Source organism: Capsicum annuum, chromosome 5 (genome assembly GCF_002878395.1).
Source record: "Capsicum annuum cultivar UCD-10X-F1 chromosome 5, UCD10Xv1.1, whole genome shotgun sequence".
Taxonomy (NCBI): Eukaryota; Viridiplantae; Streptophyta; class Magnoliopsida; order Solanales; family Solanaceae; genus Capsicum; species Capsicum annuum.
The window spans coordinates 220,053,109-220,074,116 of record NC_061115.1 but is presented as its reverse complement, the minus strand read 5'-3'; the positions used below and the strand labels follow the sequence as shown (position 1 = coordinate 220,074,116).

The following is a 21,008-nucleotide window of genomic DNA, read 5'->3' as shown; positions in this document are numbered from 1 at the left end:
GTGTAGGGTTCAGTAAAAAAAAAGAAATACTCTCTCTCATGAGTTTTTTCATCTCGTGACTTAAAACTCGAGAAGATTGATTAAGTGTGAACAAATGTAAATCCCATCTATTCCACCGTACTCACTAGGATGCAACTCGACTAATTACCGTGTAGGGTTCAGTAAAAAAAGAAATACTCTCTCTCATGAGTTTTTTTCATCTCATGACTTGAACTCGAGAAGATTGATTAAGGATGAATATATGTAAATCCCATCTATTTCAAATAAAGTGTATATGTTAAGATTTCATAAATTTTATCTCATAGATATTATAAATCTTTGACTCGTAAATTCAATGAATGAATATCTAACTTATCAAATCAATTTGTCATCGAGAATTGAATAGTAAATATTGAAAGTACGTTAGTTCGGGCATGTGATGAGGAGGGGCTCTGATGTTCCAATGCGAAGGTGTGAGACATTGGCTATAGATGATTTTAGGCGGGGTAGAGATAGACTGAAGAAATATTGAAGGGAGGTGATTAGGCGGCATGATATGGACCAGTTACAGCTTACGGAGGACATGACCCTCGATAGGAAGATGTGGAGGAAGCGGATCAAGATAGAGGGTTAGGGGGTGGGAGTGCGTCGGTAATAATAAGGAAGCGTTTCTTTTGTGTCGGGAGTTTCTTGTTCTTGATGTTGTTGTTGTAGTATTATCTTGTGGGTAGCGGTGTTAGTTTATTTTTGCATATCCGTACTAGTTTATATGCACTTATTTTTTGCGTTTGTTATACTGTTAGTTTATTTTACATACCGTACTAGTTTATGTATATGCATTTATCTTTTGTGTTTATTATACTGTTATCAGTCTTAAGCCGAGGGTCTTTCGGAAACAATTTCTCTACTTCACCTGAGATAGTGGTATGATCTACGTACACTTTTCCCTCCCAGACCCTACTAGATACCCAAATATTGAAAAGTTTAATATATGCTTCGAATAACATCAGAATAGTATATTTATTAGATGCCATATAGTTATATGCTTCTCTTCATACATGTATATATCTATGTATTCAATAATAAAAAAAAAACTTTCTACATATTTATATACACATACGTAGTGGCGGAGTTGAAATTTTTACTGAGGGAGGGGTTTAGAAGTATATATACGAACTAATCGAAGGGGGTTCAACATCTACTATATATGCATAAAATAATTTTTTTAATCATATAAAAATAATATAAAAACAGTATAATTATCCGTCGAAGGGAGGCCGAATGAACACCCTGGAGCAAAGGTCACTCCGCCACTGAGCGGTGGAGGTAAATACTGAATACGGGTTCGGCCAAACCTTGTAATTTTGATCCAAATTTTGAATTTGTCGTAAAAAATTATTAACTGTGTATACATTATTAACTAAGAATCGATTAGAATTCAGAACTCATAAGCTTTAAATTCTAACTCTGCATTTGAAAGATACATGCACATATATTTATCAATCTATTTGCATATGTTTTACATATAAAGAAATTTTACGCGTCGAGTATTTGATCAGATGGGATTTTTTATAACCCCAAAACTACGACTCAAAATAATTTAATTTACAAACCAAACAACATAAAATTATTATATGGTGGTAAATGTGTACAAGTTAAATCATTTCAGAAATAAGGCAATAACATCTTTCTTTATTTATCGTTATTATTTTATTACAAATTATTATAAATTGAGAAAGGTTCGAAATATACCTAAATTTTGACGAAATTTATGGTAACACTTGGTATATGTTTGTCAGTTGGATAACTGTTTGAATACACACACTGCGCGTAAGGGTCTGAACTAATATAGCTAAGCAAGTATATGTCACAGAAATATGATAAAAAATAATCTAGGAGGCTTCATCAAACCCCTATAAATTTAAGGCATATTATAACAAATTTCGTCAAAATTTAGATATATTTTAAACTTTTTCCCGTATTATAAAGTTACATATATTCTATCTCATCATCATGTTACTTTAGTTTCTAAGTCAAAAGAAGGCAACAAAGTGAGTAGGATACTATGGATCCTTGTCATCAAGTATATATTACAAGACAAACACACATGTAGTCTTACTATATATATATATATATATATATATATATATATATATATATATATGCTAAATTGTGAAGCTGAATTATGTATATAATTAAAGGGGATGAAATATATATTTTAGATGATTGATTGAGATAAGTATTCAGTATTTTCTCAAATTATGATTAAGTTGTTATGATACGCTCCAACTTCATAGGGGTCCTATATATTACCTTCTTAAACTCAATTTTAGCGTATTTTTGTCTCCTTTTTGTGCTGACGTGACACCTTTATTACATAAAATAGGGCTCACATCAAAGATATCACGTCAGCTAAAAAGATTGACAAAAGGTGTCACGCCAGCACAAAAGGGTGATAAAAATACGTTAAAATTGAGTTCAGGAGGTAATAAGATCCCCGTGAAATTAGAGTGTATCGTAGCAAAATTTGATCATAGTTAAGGGGGTTAATAGATGTTTTACTCTAATTAATTTATTTACATAATAGACGTTTGAGAATTATATGAATTATAGTTTTTTAATTGAAGAGTTTAGATAGTCTATTTATATGGTTTTAGTACATCTTCATTTTTTGAGCTAGCTTTTCTGATTACGGTAAATCCAAAATTAATTATTTCTTTTTTTTTTTTTCAAAGTTTGAGTTGAAAGTGTCTAAATTTTAATTTATGATATGTTTTGATAGTCACTTTCAACATGTCATAGACAACGATATTTCATAAAATTCGTAATTCCATCTTTTATATGAATCGAATAGCTAAATTCATCATTTTAATACAAAATGATTTTTGAAACTAATTATTAATACTTATAACCAAATATGAAATAAAATAATCTGTCATTCTAAATCCATTTTTGAGTAATTTTTTAATTCAAAATAATGCAAAAAAACCTTATTCGTGATATGGAATCCATGTCACCAAGTATGGCATGTTTCAATTTCAAGACAAACATGCATTTTAATACAATATCAATTAGTGGCGGAGCCAGAAATTTAACGAAAAGTATATAAATACATTCGTAATAGCTAATATTCGACCTCTGCACGCCACATAAGTTCCAAACCAACCTTCGTCTAAGCTGACTCCGCCTATGATACTTATATATATATATATCTAATTGCAAATGCATAATTTAAACTTAGTCGCATCATATGTTTACATGACAAATTTATTTGTATTTAGACTTCGATTACTCAAGGGAAAAATGTGCGAAAAATACTTGTACTTAGGCGAAATTTGCAGTTATGCATCCTGAACTTTGCGGGGATCTTATGACCACCCTAGACTATTTTCTACCATTTTTAACTGGCATATATTTGCCTCTTATCAAATATTTTTTTCTTACACGCAGTGATTCAAGTAGGACCTCCCGCAAAGTTCAGGATGCATAACTGTAAATTTCGCTGAAGTATAAATATTTTTCGTCCCATTACTTAATCATGATTAATATGTATACTTTTACATTATTAATATGTACTCTCTTTTTCTATTTGGTTTTCTTATAAGAAAATCAATATTTTTTTCTTTTTTGAATTGAAGAAGATACATATTATTAAATGTTTATAACTTAATAATGACTTGGAATAAAGTATTTATGATAAGATATGATGACAAATCGATGTGTATATTGTTCATGTATACAAGTTATACATTGCCTCAAAACATAGAAATATCAAAACACACACAAAAAGGAAAACAACTAAAGTCGTCTTTTAAAAAGTGTATGTCCCAACTTGGACTTTACTTTATTTTCTCTTTGAATCAAAGTATCTAATTTTTATTCTCTAACAATATATATCAACCATGGAATTAATTTTTTTTTAAAAAAAAAAAAAGGAAAAGGGAAAAAAGAAAGAAGTGGACATTCGACGATATATTTGTTGGATTAAGTCATTTTAAAGATTCTCGTAATATATGACACTATATATTAAGAAAAATTAGATTTTCAACGATACATTTATTGGATTAAGTCGGTTTAAAGATTCTCGTAATATATGACGCTATATATTAAGAAAAAATAGATTTTCAACGATACATTTGTTGGATTAAGTTAGTCCAGAGATGGTCGTAATAATGGTGTGGTATTATAAGTCTATATGTACGATTTTTCCAAAAGATTTGACACTATAGTCTATATATTAAGAAAGAGTAGATTTTCAACGATACATTTGTTGGATTAAGTTAGTCCAAAGATGCTCGTAATAATGATGTGATATTATAAGTCTATATGTAGGATTTTACGAAAAGATCTGACACGATAATCTATATATTAAGAAAAAGTAGATTTTCAACGATACATTTGTTGAATTAAGTTGGTCCAAAGATGTCATAGATCGTAACAATGATATGATAAATATTAATTCCGTACATATGCATGATTTTTCTCGAAAAGATCTGACACTATTTCAGTATGGAACGTTGTTTGTCTATTTAATAATCTTTTCTGAACTGAGTTCCAAAATGGTTCATCAATGATGAATTACTCTCTCTGCTATCTACATACTCGTTCTTACAAACCAACGGCTTTTATATATCGACCCAAAAATACTCTTATATGATACGATATTGTTTATTTCTTTTGAGAAACATTTTTTTTTTTTTTTTTAGTGAAACAAAAAATTCATTGGATAGTTGATAAAGCCCAAAACTACCATGGAAGCCCAATGACAAGAGGCACATTCTACTAGAGAGCCCAATCCATGGAGAAAATTAGGGCAAAAAATATAAATTCCGACAGTTTGGAGCTTAATTACAGTTGATTTCGATATTTTACATAATTATTAAAAATTTTAATTTTGGATCTGTCGGGATACATAGTTAGCTCCCGATACATTCAACGAAGATACATTTTTTTTTCTTTGTAAAGATACATGATTAGCTCCCAATATATTTTTTTCATTTGTAGATTTACATAATACATTCAACAAAGATACAATTTTTTCTTGAAAAAACACATAATTAGCTTCCAATACATTTTTTTCAATTCTGAGTCTGTCAAGATACATAATTAGTTCTCTGATTCATCCGACAAAAATACATAATTAGTTGAAATTTTTGTAATTACTTTATAAGGGTGGGAATTTGTTTAAATATGGTAATTTAACCCCCTTAAACTTGTCCAGAAATTTCATTTAGACACTTAGCAGACGTTTGACCGTGAGAGTTTTTTTACCTTTTTAAAAAATATTATTTTATTTTAGTAAAAATATTAGTATTTGACCATAAAAATTATCTCATTTTAGGAAAAAAAAAATCTGAAAAAACTTGTTTTCACTTATTTCACTCCTATTTTTCTCACAAAATTTCAAAAAACAATTCTTATTTATATTCACGGCCAAAAACAACACCAACTTCAACTCCGAAAAATTATTATTGCAAATTACCTAATTTTTTACATAAAAATTGAAAAAGAAATTTACCTAATAGTGTAAAATATTTGTACGCGACAGTAAACAAAACTTAAATTCATTATTATTAAATAGATATTTTTTTAAATTAATATACACGTGGAGCCATAGAATTCAAATTGAGTGATCCAAGTCTTTTAGCGGGATAATATATAAATCAACTTCAAATTTCGGATTTCATTTCCGACCCGAAATCCCCAAATTTGTCCTCCGCCGTCTTCCTCCGCTCGCCGGCGAACTCCTCCGCCGCAATCCCCAAATTCGTCCTCCAGCCAAATCAATCTGTAAGTTCACTAATCCCTAAAAAACCTAAATTCCTAATTTAACAAAAACATAAGGCTATTTTCAAGCCGTGGAAACAGTCTCTTGCAGAAAATGTAAGGTAAGGCTGCTGCGAATAATAAATCTTTATGGTTTGGGTCCTTTTCACGCATAGTGAAAGCTTTAGTACAAGGGACTATCTTGTGTTTTATTCCTTATTTAATGAAACAAAACTCACGAGTTCAAGTCGTGGAAACAGTCTCTTACACAAAATGTAAGGTAAGGCTGCTGCGTATAACAAATACTTGTGGTTCGGTCCTTCCCCGGACCCCGCACATTCGGGAGCTTAAGTGTTCCTTATGTAATGAACCATAAGGATGCGGGTTCAAGTCATGAAACAATCTTGCATAAAATGTAAGGTAAGGATGCTGCATATAATAAATCGTTGTGGTTCGGCTCTTTCCTGGATCCCTGCACATAGCGGGAGCTATAGTGCATCGGGCCGACTGCCCTTATTGTTAATTGTAAAGAACATTTTTTTTAACTCTTGTGGTTCGGTCCTTCCCCAGAGCAGAAGCTTTAGTGCACCGAGCTGCCCTTAGTTTTAATTGTAAATTACAATTTTCTTTTACCATTGTAGTTCGGCTTTTGTCAGAATCCTGTATATAGCTGAAGCTGTAGAGCAGTGAGCTGCCCTTATTGTTAATTGTAAATTACAAGTCTTTTTACCCTTATGGTTTGGCTTTTGTCTGGATCCTGTGTATAGCAGGAGCGTTAGTGCACCGGACTGCTGTAATTGTTAATTGTGAACTAAGAATTTTGTTTTGTTGGTCTGATGAAGCTGAGATGTTTGAGTAATTCAGTGAAAAAGCGAAAAGTAGAAGGAAATTGATAGAATGAAGGATTCATTGGGGAATGCAGCGAGAAAAAAGCTAGCTGATATTAGCAATATTCCGGAACAAATGCGAATCAATAACCAAAATGAGAAGTCGGAAACGATGTCAATTTGTTCAAAAGAGTTCGTAGACAAGGTCCAGAAGGTACGCGCGCTCAGTATGCTTTGTTATGCTTTTACTTTGTTTACTTGTTATTTTTTTTTTTGACTATTTTTTCTTGAGTTGATTGTTGTTGTTGTGTAGTGGTACATTGTGTTTCAAAAGTTTTGGTCTTGGTTGAATTTCAGCTCAATTCGGTTTTCTTTTATGGAAATTTGGTACAGGAGAATGCGGCGTTGGTGAAGATCATAACAGAAAAAAAGTATCCTTTATTTGTACAGGGACTGCATTTTCTTATATCCATGAGGTAGGAGTAAGGTCTAGGTACATTCTACCCTTCCTAGAGCCCACTTTGTGGGATTATAGAGAGTATGTTGTTATTTTTGTTGAACTGCATTTGCTTATAAATTGCTTATAGATATTGGTAGGGGTTAGGTCTGTGTATAACATACTAACCCGAACCCATTTGTGAGATTATATAGGTATATTGTTGTTTATAGACATTGAGATTTTTTTATTTTTTTTGAGATAAGGAAAGATGTATAGAACTATACAGGGCACAAGGATCCTCGGTCCCTATCGATGCGTATTATGCTAGAGGTGTAGAAAGGAGAAGAAGTAGCTTCTTCGATCTTATCCTCTAGGACATGCGCGGAGCCACCTTAGACGAAGCGTGGTCCGACGACCATCCTTCGCCAGAAACTTATGTATGTTCTGAGGTTAAATGTTAGCTACTATGAGTGTATATTTAATTTTGCAAACCCTTAACACAGCTGAGGAGAAAATTTGCACATCCTTCACCAAACTTTTTGCGCTGCCACTGCTCTAGGACAGGTATCCCTAAAGAATAGTCATGAGCATATGAATATAAATACTGGAAATAGGATATGAAACTGTAACTTTTAATCAACCTCAGTAGAGCTCGTATAACATCCTGTGAGTTATCCATTTACAGATATAATACCTAGTTGTCTAGGTGATTTACTATCTCTATTTGTAAGTACTAAAAGTTGGTTATTGCAAACTGGGAACTGATCACATCATATCAGTCCTACCGAAGTTTTTATGGAAGTACATAAAGCAAAAAGGGGAGTAGTTTCCTGAAGCATGCTGTAATCTCCAGACAAACTAAGTGGATAGAGATCCTCCCATAGGCATATCTAGGATTTAGGGTCGGTGGGTTCAAAATTGGTGGATGGATGGACTACGGAGTTATCTCATGTTTGGGCTGAAAGGCTGATCTGTCCTTTACATGGTTTGATCTCCAGATAAACTAAGTGGAATAGAGATTTTCCCATAGGCTTAACTAGGATTTAGAGTGGGAGAGTTCCGAATTGGTGTATGGATGGAGTTATCTCACACCTGGGCCAAAGGGTAGAATCGTCTTGTTTGTTGTTGGTCTTTACTACACTTAAGTTAGTTTTTGCATAGGCAATATAATGTCCACATTAAAAGAGGAGGTTTACAGTAGATTGTTTATAGAGTAAAAATAACTATATTAACATAATTCATCGGGATGTGCTTTCCTAGACATGTGCCTGATTGATAGCTCTGTAGTGTTAATGGAAAGGGTTTTTTGGAAGGAACGAAATGAGCCCGTATAGAACAAAATGGATAGAGGATCATATAGTCTATTCCAATTAATTATGGGATTAAGGGCTTAGTTGAATGATTCATAGGTGACTTTCTTAGTTAGTATTGGTATTATTACATTTGTACTTGTGAACCTACTATGGTGTTCCTTGATTCGTGTTCTCAATAGAAAAATCATTGAATTAGCTGGAGCGGAGATACAGAAGATGAGAATTAACCTACAGAAAATGCAGCAACGGAATCATGAACTTGCACAGTCAAATAGTCAAATGCTTGCGGTTTGTTCTCTTCCCATAACCAATCGAGAAAAAGTTTATATAGTCCAGTTAGTTTGTGGCCCAGTTACTAAAACAACTTCTTTGTTTATCTTTCTCAGGATTTAAATTCAGCTAAAGATAGGGTAAGCACTTGAATACCGCGCCAGGTCACTTGTAAGATCAGATTTATGATTTTCTCCGTGAGCTAACATAAGTGCTACTTCTTGATCAGCTCAAAGCATTACAACATGAGCTTGGATGTAAAAATGGTGTACTTAGAGCGAAAGATCTTGAAGCAGAGGTCAGTTCAGGTTTCGGTAACTCAATCTGTTTGTTGCTTAATTTGTTTTTCTTTCGCTTTTGATCATATCATCTTTTTAATCAGGAGATAGCAAAACAAAAAATGCGGCAGGAGTTGAACGATGAGGTATAAAGACAGTTTTTTGTGCATTAGATTGCCTGTTAAGGAGCTAGAGGTAATCTTCACTCTTTTTGTCACTGTTTGAAGGTAAAACCCATCAAGTGTGAAGAGGCGGGGGATTCTTCTTTGGGAAATGGCAATAATGATAGACCTGCAAAAATCAAAAGGAAGCCTCAGGCAAAGAGTGAGTATTCTATATGGATATTAGGTTATGTGCTGTTAAAAAGTGCCTAAAATTCTTGCTTTTGTTTTTCGTTCTTTCCTTACTCGTGACATGTAGGTTTGGGCTCTTCTACGCAAGTGCCACCCCAGGATACGGCTGAAAATAAAAGGTTATATATTTGAATGTATACAACGTGACATCAATTTTATGATGTTAAAGATAAAATATTGTTAAGAAAATTGTTCATCAGGACTTTATACTGTTTTTTCAGACCTTGTGTAAGAAGGCAGTCCGCTCGGTTTAAACATGAAGCACCTCAACAGACAACAACAACAACATCTTCATCTCAGTCCCAAGCAACGAAGCCGGATGAAGATTATTTCGAGGCAGAAGACAAATGCACACCGATGGTTAATCTAGTCCAGCAAAATGGTTCTGATTTAGAAACCAATCCTGCATTGATGTTTGAATCTACAGAGTTCGGACGATCATCTTTGAGCAGGCCACTCAGGCATGCAGCTAAAAAAGTGCAGTCTTACAAGGAAGTTCCGTTGAACATAAAAATGCGCAGACCGGTATGAACAACCATCGTCATTTATACCTACCTATTTTCCGTAGGAGCTATTGCTGTGCGATAAAATGCTTAATGGTATCTTTTGTTAGGCTGTGTTTGTAACTTCTGTTGAACCTTTTATTCCGTTGCTATAGAGGCTCGAGCTATGCTGAATGATAAAATGTTCCAATTTTAATCTTGCCTACTGTAAACACTGATTAAATACATCTTTTAATGTGTTTGATTATTGATGAAATTAGTTTGAGCCATTTACTCCATCTGATTGCTGCTATGCATCTGTGAAGTAATGTCCAATATATGCAGTGTATCAAGTGTTAAAAAGGGCAGCCCGGTGCACTAAAGCTCCTGCTATGCGCAGGGTCCGGGGAAGGGCCCCACCACAAGGGTGTGTCGTACGCAGCCTTACCTTGCACTTTGCCAGAGGTTGTTTCCAAGGCTTGAACCCGTGACCTCCTGGTCATATGACAGTAACTTTTTCCAGTTACTCCAAAACCCCCCTTCAATGTGTCAAGTGTTGATGCGATTCAAATCCTCTGCCTTCGCTTGAGATAGTTTGGCTGTTGTCTTGTGTCGACCTACAAATCACCGGTATATAGGTCTGAAACCACGGTGAGTGAAGGTGCTAACATGGGATGAGACAGGTTTAAAATCACATGGAAGTTAACATACATAGTAAGTGATACATGCACTAAATATGTGAGAACCAACAACACATCCGGTATAATCGCACACATTGGGTTCTGGGAAGGATGGACTGTACGGAGACCTTACCCCTACCTTTGAGGTAGAGAAGCAGTTTCCTGTAGATCGTTGGCTCATTGGGTTCTGTGAAGGATAGAGTGTACACAGACCTTACCCCTACCTCTGAGGTAGAGAGGCAATTTCCCTTAGACCGTTGGCTCATTGGGGTTTGTGAAGGATAGACTGTACGCAAACCTTATCGACTGTACGCAAACCTTACCCCTACCTCAGAAGTAGAGAGGCATTTTTCGATAGACCGTTGGCTCATGAACCAAAGGTAGTATAAAATATTAGTTTAGTAATGAAGAAGTGGTGGTGCTAACTCAAACACAACTCAATGTTTTTATCATGACAAGAACTTGCCTTCTTTAATTAGCCCTTTGACATTTCTCTGCTCAGACTCTTTAAAAATGTCAGCGGGTAAAAGTAGCGTATTTTTGGAGAATCTGACACGGGTGCGACATTGGAAGTGAAGAGTTCGCGTAACTTAGATTAGTACAAAATAATAATAGGGAAAAGGGTCAAAAATGTCTCTCGACTATGGAAAATAGAACAAATTTTCCCTTCGTTTAACTTTGAGGAAGCAAATCTAGACATCTCAACTCGTCTCGACTACGTCAGTTGAATACACCAACGTACAAAATGATCATCTCGACATCTCCAAAATGTATGTATCGCGTTAGCGTGAACGTACACGAGACACAGTAGACACAACTGAGATATCTAGACGTGCACTCTCAAAGTGGGAATATTTACTTGTCCGTTGAGTGATTAGTGGAACTATAATATCCAATTTAATATTAATTGTTTCATGATTAGCATTTTAATTAATCACATTACTAAGACTAAGATGCTTCTTAAGAGATTCATTTAGATCTCTATCTTAACCTTTTTTTTCTTTTTTTTTTTTTAAAATTTTGTAATAAAACTAATACCTCAAATATGATGCAAACATGCAAAATATATTACTAATATATAATTTTTTTTAAAATTTTGCGTTCAATCAAATAGATAAGATCATTTAATTTTCGACGTTCTTCCCTTCTCTCCACTTTTTTCTCATTGTCTCTCACTAATTTGGAGGTTACTTTCAGTTAGTACCATTCTAATTCAGTAATTATATTAATGGTGTTTAATAAATCTTAATTTTTTCACTATTATAAGTGTGTGTATATAAATATTTTATAACTCTCTACTCTCCGTTTCCATCGGTTTTTCTGTTCTCTTTCTTTTCTCTCGTTTGTTGTTTCATGCTTTCGATCCCCCCACCTTTTTAATTTTTCATTTTTTTAAGGGGGGGAATCGGCATCGTTGTTGTCATTATTGTTGTTGTTGCCGTTATTGTTCATTTCATATTTTTAAAACGTTCGTTGTGAATAAAACCGAGATGGAGGAGGCTCCCCGGGAGGAAGTGATGGGAGTCTCTAAAGGCAAACGCACTAAGCGCGTTAGGCCTCAGTCTCTGATACCTTTCATGATGATCAGCGCACATTCATCGTCCACCGGCGATGGAAACAACGACGGCATGGTCCACGAAGAAATCAGCATTGTAAACAACAACAACTACAACAACAATAATTCTAGTCCTCCACCTGCCACATCGGACGAAAACTTTCCTGACGAGGAAGTTGGCCCCACTGAGGAAGAGGAAGAAACCGCCAAGTGTCTAATCCTCTTGTCCCAGGGCGGATCCCAAGGAGGTCATCATCCTTATCATCATCATCATCAGACCCCACCTATCAAATTCTTTGATCTTTTCAACGATGACATGGGGTTGTACCAACCCAAATTCAACAGCAAAAAGTACGTGGAGACGACCGACCTAGGGAACGGTGCCAAAGCCGGTACGTACGTGTACGAATGCAAGACATGCAACCGAACATTCTCATCATTTCAAGCACTTGGCGGCCACAGAGCAAGTCATAGAAAACCTAAACCACTCACAATCGAACCGAAAAAACAACCATTCTTTTATTTCTCATATCAAGACGACCCCTCACCAACCACCACCACCACAACACCAAACTACAAACACTACAACAAATTATTGTCACCAACATTGTCACCTCTTTCAACACAATTCAGCAACATCAACATGGATAGTACTCCAAATTACAACAAATCATTACCATCACCAAGAATCCACACATGTTCATATTGTGGTGCTGAATTTACCTCAGGACAAGCATTAGGTGGACACATGAGAAGACATAGAGGGGGTGCTAATACTAACAATACAATTTTGTGTTTAAGTCCATTAAGTATTGATCAAGAATCAACTAATTACAATTTGAAAAAACCAAGAAATGGATTATCATTAGATCTTAATTTTCCAGCACCACAAGAATATCAAAATCATCCACCAAAATATCCTCAAGAACAAGCACAAAAACAACAACAAGAACAAGAACAAGAAACAGCTCTTGTTTTGTCCACCACCCCACAACTTATTGGTTGTCATTACTGACGCATGCATGCATGCAGAGACGGATCCAGATTTTTGAGTTTACAACTTCCGAATTTCTAGAAAAAGACACATGTTACTGGGTTCTGGATAAACTATTATACATATTCACCACCCCACAACTTATTGGTTGTCATTACTGATGCATGCATGCATACAGAGACGGATCCAGAATTTTGAGTTTACAGGTTCCCAATTTTCTAGAAAAAGACACATGTTACTGGGTTCTGGATAAATTATTATACATATTCACCACCCCACAACTTATTGGTTGTCATTACCGATGCATGCATGCAGAGACGGATTCAGGATTTTGAATCTACAAATTTCGAGTTTATAGCAAAAGATACGTGTTACTGGGTTCTGGATAAATTATTATAAATATTCAGTACGGTACGGATTAATTAATATAAAATACATGATTTTGAGCGAAGCTATTAAGTTCTGCCAAACCTGTAGCTAGAACTCTAACTCTGCGTATGTTTGGCAATGGTTGTTCGTTTTCTTTTCTGCCTCGAATCCAAACATTAAATTAATTTATACGTGAATAATCGCGATTCTACATGGACATTGTCAGTAGTTTTTTAGTTAAAAACCCAACTACCATAAACATGTAATGCCTTAACGATAGAGATAGTGGTCTAAAACGCATCTGACGTATTATTTTTTTGCGAGTTTCACACCTCAACTATCAATTGTTTCCTTTTTCTATTTGTATAATCACCGGACGTTCCATTTTCCTACCTTAACTATCACCGTCTATGTATTAAAGCACACTTAAGATTAGGAGATGGTGATTGTTCATTAGGAAAAGGGAACAACTGATAGTTGGTCGTCTATGTATTTAAACACACTTAAGATTAGTAGATGGCGATAGTTCAGTATGAAAAGGGAACAACTGATAGTTGGCCGTCTATGTATTAAAACACACTTAAGATTAGTAGATGGCGATAGTTCAGGTAGGAAAAGGGAACAACTGATAGTTGGCCGTCTATGTATTAAAACACACTTAAGATTAGTAGATGGCGATAGTTCACGTAGGAAAAGGAAAGAACTGATAGTTGGCCGTCTATGTATGAAACACACTTAAGATTAGTAGATGGCGACAGTTCAGGTAGGAAAAGGAAAGAAATGATAGTTGGCTTAATCAACTTCAAGATGTGTACGTTTTAATACATAGATGGTGATAGTTCAGGTAGGAAAACAGAACAACTGGTAGTTACAGTATGAAACTCGCGAAAGAGTGATGGTTAATGCCATTTACTACGCATCTCCAATGCTGACCTGTGGTGCATCAATCATTACACAGTCAGTCGCAGCTCATATAGCCGACCCCAACTTGCTTAGGATCGAGACGTCGTTATTCTCAAGACTTTGATTTTAAATGTAAATTAAATGTTACTTAGATTCAATAATAGAAATTAACATCAAGAATTTTCATGTAATCAGTATAACTCTTTTCACCATCCTTCTTGTGGAGCTGGAGCTGGACTTGGAACAGGTGAAATAGAACCTTCAAACAGAGAAAAAAATTAACGAAAACACACATAAAAGAAGATTTTGAGGTGGTTGTCTCTCCTTAGCAGGGTTAGGATTATCATCGAAAACTCATATGAATAGTTCTTGTCCTAAGTACCAATTCTTCAAGTGTTGTGATCTCAAGTTCCACATTCCAGTATTGTCAAGAAAAACATACACTGCTGTCCATTTTCTGGGGTAAACTTGGACAGTTGAACGAACAACGGGATCGAAGATGTTGTATGTTTCGCGTGCTGCTGGTGTCCAATCTCCATTCCCAAATCTGAATAAAAGAACAAGTCGTTATAGAGCTCCAGTAGTAGTCGTAGGACTTTGCACATAGGGTGGTGGGGGCTTGCGGTTTGTTAGTATATAGTATTGCTTTGTGGGTGTCGTATTTCTGGTATTTCATCTTGTCTCATGTTCTATGACGACTTTGTTTACTATTCTTTCTGTCTTGAGCCGGGGGTCTATTTGAAACAACCTCTCTACTTCTTCGGAGGTGGTGATATGGACTGTGTACATTTTACCCTCCCCAGACCCCACTAGGTGGGAATACACTAGGTATGTTGTTGTTGCTGTTGTCGTTATAGAGCTTTAGTCATCGATCACTCATATGTCCATTTCATACTGACTAGCAAAGCCGGGATACCGTGTGTAGCTTGTGTGTGTGTGCCTTCACTGTTAAACATGCCTTTGATTGAATCTAATGTAAGTGAAGGTTGGATAAGCACGTCGCGTAGTGAAGGGTGGTCGGTTGAACACCTTTCATCGGAAATCTTTATTGAGTATATAGAAGGGGAGCCTTGGAGTAGCTGGAGGGCACGGGTTTAAGTCCTGAAAACAGCCTCTGGCAAAAATGCAAGGTAAGGCTGCGTACAATACACTCTTGTGGTGGGGCCCTTCCCCGAACCGTACGCATAGCGGGATCTTTAGTGCACCGGAATGCCCTTTTTTAGAGAATTATACTGCGTGTATAGCTCAAAAAAGTACTTTAAATGACGAACACCCTTGGTGAAATTTCTGGCTTAGCTACGGGAGGATAAGGCTTACCCTACAACATAGAACCCGAAACCATCCAAATGCCAAGAATCCATAACGTCGAGATCATTCTTGAAGACGATTTCTAGCCATCCCTTGTGGATTCCAGAGACAATAGACACTCCATAAGCAGCGGCAGCATTCATCGAGTGAGTAGGAAACTGATCTAGTTGGTATACACCAGAACCATTGGCGAACAAATCAGCGAGTTTCAATGGTGTCTCGGGCGTGAGATAGGACACGTTGTTGACAAGATATCGTGACAAGCCATTAATTTCACCCTTCGATCCATGAAGAATAAAGGTTTGAGCCAACGTTATGTTTGACACGTTAAATGTTCCTTGTGGATTAGGCCTTGCAGCTCCTGCTGTCAGGTTCCACCTATAGTACACATTAACAACAACAATTACTACGTCGCGATTCCATACTAGTTGGGGTCGGCTATAACGTTAAAAGTAATGCTTACCTGATAGATTTAGCTTGATTGACTGAAAACGCGATATCAAAAGGATCAGGTCCATCAGGAACAGGTTGTTAAGGAATTCGCATAGTGCAGCACCCCTAGTCCTTCAAGAGATTCGTCACTTTTGAACATCTTCGGAGTTGCTACGATGAAATAGTCAGCTTCGTTTTGATGAGCAGTGATGAGAACAGAATAGGATTGGCCAACGTGCACATCGAGTGAGTCAAGTGTTATCTGATTTGTGTAAGAACCTTCTGTCTCAACCAAAACCATCTTGTGTTTTTGGATTCTGAAGTTGAAACTCATGACAGTACCCACGTTCGATATCCTGAATCTGTAAGTCATTCCTATATACGCAAAGTATGAACGTCAACGATCATAGAAGATCAAGGGACTTCAAATTCAAGATCAATAAACAGCTGTTGTAGACTTCTAGTTTACCTTTCGTTACAGTAAAAGACTCGTATTCTTCCGAAACTGAGAGTTCTGTATAAGGTCTTTTACCATTCATCAAGATTGCATCAGGAAACTCAAAGATCTGCGTAGATAATCGCCTGTCTTGTATCGAGGACCTAAGAGACTGCTTATTACAAAGCGAACAAGCAAAAAAAATAAAGAAGAAACATCAGTTGATTAACGCGAAGGAAAAATCAGTTGCAATGTAGAACATTTAAGGTATCCTTTCTAACAGTGTAAGCGTTTAGATGAAATGGTCATATAGTACAACATGGTATTAGAGCAGAGGGGTCGTGTTGAGGATCAAAGTTAGCTTCTGGTTTAGGAAATGAGACAGCTTTAGCGTAAAGGAAAAAAACCAGTTCCAATATGGATCGATGAAGTTATAATTAAGTAAATAAACGTGTACCTTCCGTTTAGATTAGATAGTCACATATATCAACATGGTATCAGAGCGGACGGTCATGTGAGGGGGCGTGTTGAAGATATAATTAAGTAAACAAAATCTACTTTGTCGTATGATTCAACATAGAGATTATAAAGTCTTTGATCACCTTGTAATCAGTACGGAACCAGTCGTCAATCAAAAGATCAAACTCGGCTTAGACGTGATAGTCACATATATCAACATGGTATCAGAGCAGATGGTCATGTGAGCTAGGGGTCAGTACGGAACTGGTCGTCAATCAAAAGATCAAACTCGGCTTAAATGTGATGTCACATATATCAACATGGTTTTAGAGCAGATGGTCATGTGAGCTAGGGGGCATGTTGAAGATATAATTAAGCAAACAAAATCTACCTTGTCGTACGATTCAACATAGAGATTATATAAGTCTTGATTACCTTGTAATCAGTACGGAACCAGTCGTCAATCAGAAGATCAAACTCGACTTAGATGTGAGAGTCACATATATCAACATGGTATCAGAGCAGATGGTCATGTGAACTAGGGGGCGTGTTGAAGATATAATTAAGTGAACAAAATCTACCTTGTCGTACGATTCAACATAAAGATTATATAAGTCTTGATTACCTTGTAATCAGTACGGAACCAGTCGCCAATCAGAAGATCAAACTCGGCTTCTGGTTTAGGAAACGGGACAGCTATAACCTTGAGATTATTGACATGAATCGGTCCATATCCTCCAGCAACCTTGTGAAAATTGATTGAAGGGAAATAAGTGAAAGTGCCTATTTGATCTTTAACCTGAAACACATATGTCCAATTTTTTCCAGGTTCAATGGCACAATTTGTGCCTGAAACTCCATCTTGCCATGAATTTAACCTATGTTGGATCCCATTCCTTGATGAAAACAAAAATAAACCACGACCTCGGTCAGACCTTTCTACAACTACTATCTTGTATAACAACATTTCGCTATAACGGCTAAAAAATACCACATCCTCTCATAGTCCACAGGTTAATTGACTCTTCTTTTCATATTGACACCAAATTTTACAACGGTATAATACATAAACGTATCCTTTAACTCAACCTTAGCTGACATTTATGCCCTTAAGCTTTGGATTTATACAAATAGACACTTAAACTTGTATAAAGCTGAACATGCAGACACATGCGCGTCCTTAATACATGTAGGTCGTGAATTGTCACGTAGGACACCGCATAGAACACACGTGTGTCTACTTGTTCAACTTTATACACGCTTAAGTGTCTGCTCGTGCACATCCAAAGTTGGAGGACATAAACGTCAGCTGAATCCAAGTTAAAGGACACATTTATGTATTACGCCAATTACAGCTCGCACTAAGAACAAATATACATATATATATATATATATATATATATATAGTCAAATCTTTCTATAATGGTCATCCTCAATAACAATATTTTGCTATAAAGGCCAAGTTTCCTTGGAATCGAAATTTCATGTTACGTTGTATTATGCGTTTTTTATGTGACAGCATTTCACTATAACAACCTAAAAGTATCCGAAAAAACATTGTGTTAGATGTTCTTTATGACAACATTTCGCTATAGCAACCTGAAAGTATCCAAACAAACAACGTGTTATATGTTCTTTATGACAACATTTCGCTATAGCAACCTAAAAGTATCAAAACAAATGACGTGTTATATGTTCTTTATGACAGCATTTCGCTATAACAACCTAAAAGTAACTGAACAAACAACGTTGTTATAGAGAGGCTGGTTGTACCATGTTATGAGCAAGGATTCATTCATGTTGTTGAAGACATTCACAATCACAACATCATTAGTTGTAGCATTGATTAATGGTCCAGGAAACTTCCCATTGATAGTAATAACCTGTAACATATAAATCATTTTCGTTCTGTCAGCTTCAAGAAGTCATAAATTTAAATACCGAAAAAAAATTCAGTTTTTCTAATAATAAACATGGTGTCTCGGTCACCTTTCAGGTGCCTCGACTAAATCTACGGAAAGCCTGTCATCTCTTAACAACAACAAATATCGGTAACTCTGTCTACCAAGGCTATATAAACGTTTCGAGCAATTATTACTTTATTTTTTGTTTTATTTTACCATATCATGCTTGATTTTGAGACTAACAACTTCTTGTAGTTCAACTTAAGTGAAAATTCTATATATTGTGATACTGTCAGTACACATAACATAAACTCTCGATTTTATTCAAACAACAAGTCGAAAATTAGCGTATCGAACTTGTTATGAGACTTACATGTTATCGTAGTTCAATTTAAGTAAAATTTCTCTATTTTATGACACTGTCAGTGCACGTAACATAAACTCTCGATTTTTTTCAAACAACAAGTCGAAAATTAGTGTATCGAACTTGATATGGAGACTTACATGTTGTCGTAGTTCAACTTAAGTAAGAATACTCTATATTGTGACACTGTCAGTGCACGTAACATAAACTCTCGATTTTATTCAAACAAGTAAAAAATTAGCGTATCGCGCTTGATATGAAGACTTACATGTTGTCGTAGTTCAACTTAAGTAAAATTTCTCTATATTATGATACACTGTCAGTGCACGTAACATAAACTCTTGATTTTTTTCAAACAACAAGTCGAAAATTAATGTATCTAGCTTGATAGGGAGACTTACATGCATGTTATCGTAGTTCAACTTAAGTAAAATTTCTCTATACTGTCAGTGTACATAACATGACTTCTCTTACTCAATTTAGTTCAAATAAGTCGATAATCGGCTAAACGAATGGTAAAAAACACATTACGATATCCTTTATTTCAATTTATGTGGTACTAGTTAACTAAGCAAGGAGTTCAAGAAAGAAATAAAGACTTCTGAAACTTGTAGCTTTAGACATTTACGCATCTATAAAACGAGCTAGAATTGAAAGTTAAAATGTTCGATATCCTCTTTGGACTGACTAAAAAGGAAGGCGTACCACTGTTTAGACATTTATGCGACTATAAAATGAACGAGAGTTGAAATGTTCGATATCCTCTTTAGGAATGACTAAAAAGGAAAGCGTACTACAGTTTTAGACATTTACGCGACTATAAAATGAACGAGAGTTGAAAGTTGAAATGTTCGATATCCTCTTTAGGACTAACTAAAAAGGAAAGCGTACCACAATTTTAGACATTTATGTGTACTATAAAAAGAACAAGAATTGAAAGCTAAAATATTCAATATCCTCTTTAGGACTGACTAAAAGGAAATTGTACCACTGTTTTAGACATTTACGCGACTATAAAATGAACGAGAGTTGAAAGTTGAAATGTTCTATGTCCTCTTTAGGACTGACTAAAAAAGAAAGCATACCACAGTTTTAGACATTTACGTGACTGTAAAATGAACGAGAGTTGAAGGCTGAAATATTCGATATTCGCTTTAGGACTGACTAAAAAGGAAAGCGTACCACAGTTTTAGACATTTACGCGACTATAAAACGAACGAGAGTTGAAAGTAGAAATGTTCAATATCCTCTTTAGGACCGACTAAAAAGGAAAGCATACCACAGTTTTAGACATTTATGCGACTATAAAATGAACGTGAAAATTGAAATGTTCGATATCCTCTTTAGGACTGACTAAAAAGGAAAGCGTACCACAGTTTTAGACATTTACGTGACTATAAAACGAACGAGAATTGAAAGTTAAAATGTTCGATATCCTCTAGCTAGGACTGACTACAAAGGAAAGTGTACCGCAGATACATAAATAATTAAAAAAAATACTTACAGATTGAGTAGATGTCAAAGGATTAATATTTGTATCAATTGAAACAATCCATTTATGATAAATGTCTATACAATTTACCCCATTGTCGACTCCGCTTGAGCCCCAGATCCTTAACTAGTACTCTTTTGGAGCTTCAGCTTGACTAATTCAAATTCACGTTGTATAAGATTCATTTAAAAATAAATCGTTCTACGTCAAGACTTTTTTTTTTTCATTCTCAAAGCTCGACTCAAGACCTCATATTAATGATGGATGGAAGGATGGTGTGTGTGTATATATATATATATTTATATATATTTCACATCCTTTCATATCAAACTAATGAATTTAAATTATATATAGAGAGAAGAAATTAATTAAAGAGAACAAAAGCAAAACAAAAAACTAAAAAAA

General features: G+C 35.4%; 3 protein-coding genes across 4 annotated transcripts; 2 read left to right on the top strand and 1 right to left on the bottom strand.

Annotated features, from left to right (window-relative positions):
• The first annotated feature begins 5,607 nt into the window (after positions 1-5,607).
• LOC107872708 (shugoshin-1) lies at positions 5,608-9,997 on the top strand. 2 transcript variants are annotated; one of them, XM_016719338.2, is made up of 10 exons: positions 5,608-5,769; positions 6,610-6,786; positions 6,966-7,003; positions 8,504-8,612; positions 8,711-8,734; positions 8,824-8,892; positions 8,977-9,018; positions 9,100-9,196; positions 9,293-9,344; positions 9,447-9,997. In XM_016719338.2, the coding sequence occupies exons 2-10, from the start codon at positions 6,643-6,645 to the stop codon at positions 9,754-9,756; spliced, it is 885 nt and encodes a 294-aa protein (XP_016574824.1). In that variant the 5' UTR covers positions 5,608-5,769; positions 6,610-6,642; the 3' UTR covers positions 9,757-9,997. The 2 variants fall into 2 exon arrangements, with proteins under 2 accessions (XP_016574824.1, XP_016574823.1); XM_016719337.2 differs by having other exon boundaries at positions 5,644-5,769; positions 6,588-6,786.
• A 1,704-nt stretch (positions 9,998-11,701) lies between these two features.
• Positions 11,702-13,387, top strand: LOC107872709 (zinc finger protein ZAT5). Its single transcript, XM_047412854.1, has 2 exons — positions 11,702-12,964; positions 13,238-13,387. Exon 1 carries the CDS (start codon positions 11,878-11,880, stop codon positions 12,955-12,957), a length of 1,080 nt encoding a protein of 359 aa, XP_047268810.1. The 5' UTR covers positions 11,702-11,877; the 3' UTR covers positions 12,958-12,964; positions 13,238-13,387.
• Positions 13,388-14,562: 1,175 nt separating this feature from the next.
• Positions 14,563-18,744, bottom strand: LOC107872218 (monocopper oxidase-like protein SKU5). Its single transcript, XM_047412295.1, has 7 exons — positions 18,617-18,744; positions 17,469-17,739; positions 16,418-16,556; positions 16,099-16,323; positions 15,980-16,001; positions 15,526-15,894; positions 14,563-14,755 (listed from the first exon to the last, which is right to left on the bottom strand). Exons 1-7 carry the CDS (start codon positions 18,742-18,744, stop codon positions 14,563-14,565), a joined length of 1,347 nt encoding a protein of 448 aa, XP_047268251.1.
• Between the last annotated feature and the right edge of the window lie 2,264 nt (positions 18,745-21,008).

Excerpts from the sequence above, each read along its gene's own strand:
- LOC107872708 (XM_016719338.2), top strand. The coding sequence starts at position 6,643 with ATGAAGGATTCATTGGGGAATGCAGCGAGAAAAAAGCTAGCTGATATT. Across the intron at positions 8,893-8,976 it reads CGAAAGATCTTGAAGCAGAG|GAGATAGCAAAACAAAAAAT; the intron begins GTCAGTTCAGGT and ends CTTTTTAATCAG. Across the intron at positions 9,197-9,292 it reads AAGGAAGCCTCAGGCAAAGA|GTTTGGGCTCTTCTACGCAA; the intron begins GTGAGTATTCTA and ends CGTGACATGTAG.
- LOC107872709 (XM_047412854.1), top strand. The coding sequence starts at position 11,878 with ATGGAGGAGGCTCCCCGGGAGGAAGTGATGGGAGTCTCTAAAGGCAAA.
- LOC107872218 (XM_047412295.1), bottom strand. The coding sequence starts at position 18,744 with ATGATTTATATGTTACAGGTTATTACTATCAATGGGAAGTTTCCTGGA. Across the intron at positions 16,324-16,417 it reads GTCTTTTACTGTAACGAAAG|GAATGACTTACAGATTCAGG; the intron begins GTAAACTAGAAG and ends TTGCGTATATAG. Across the intron at positions 14,756-15,525 it reads TTCGGGTTCTATGTTGTAGG|ATTTGGGAATGGAGATTGGA; the intron begins GTAAGCCTTATC and ends TCTTTTATTCAG.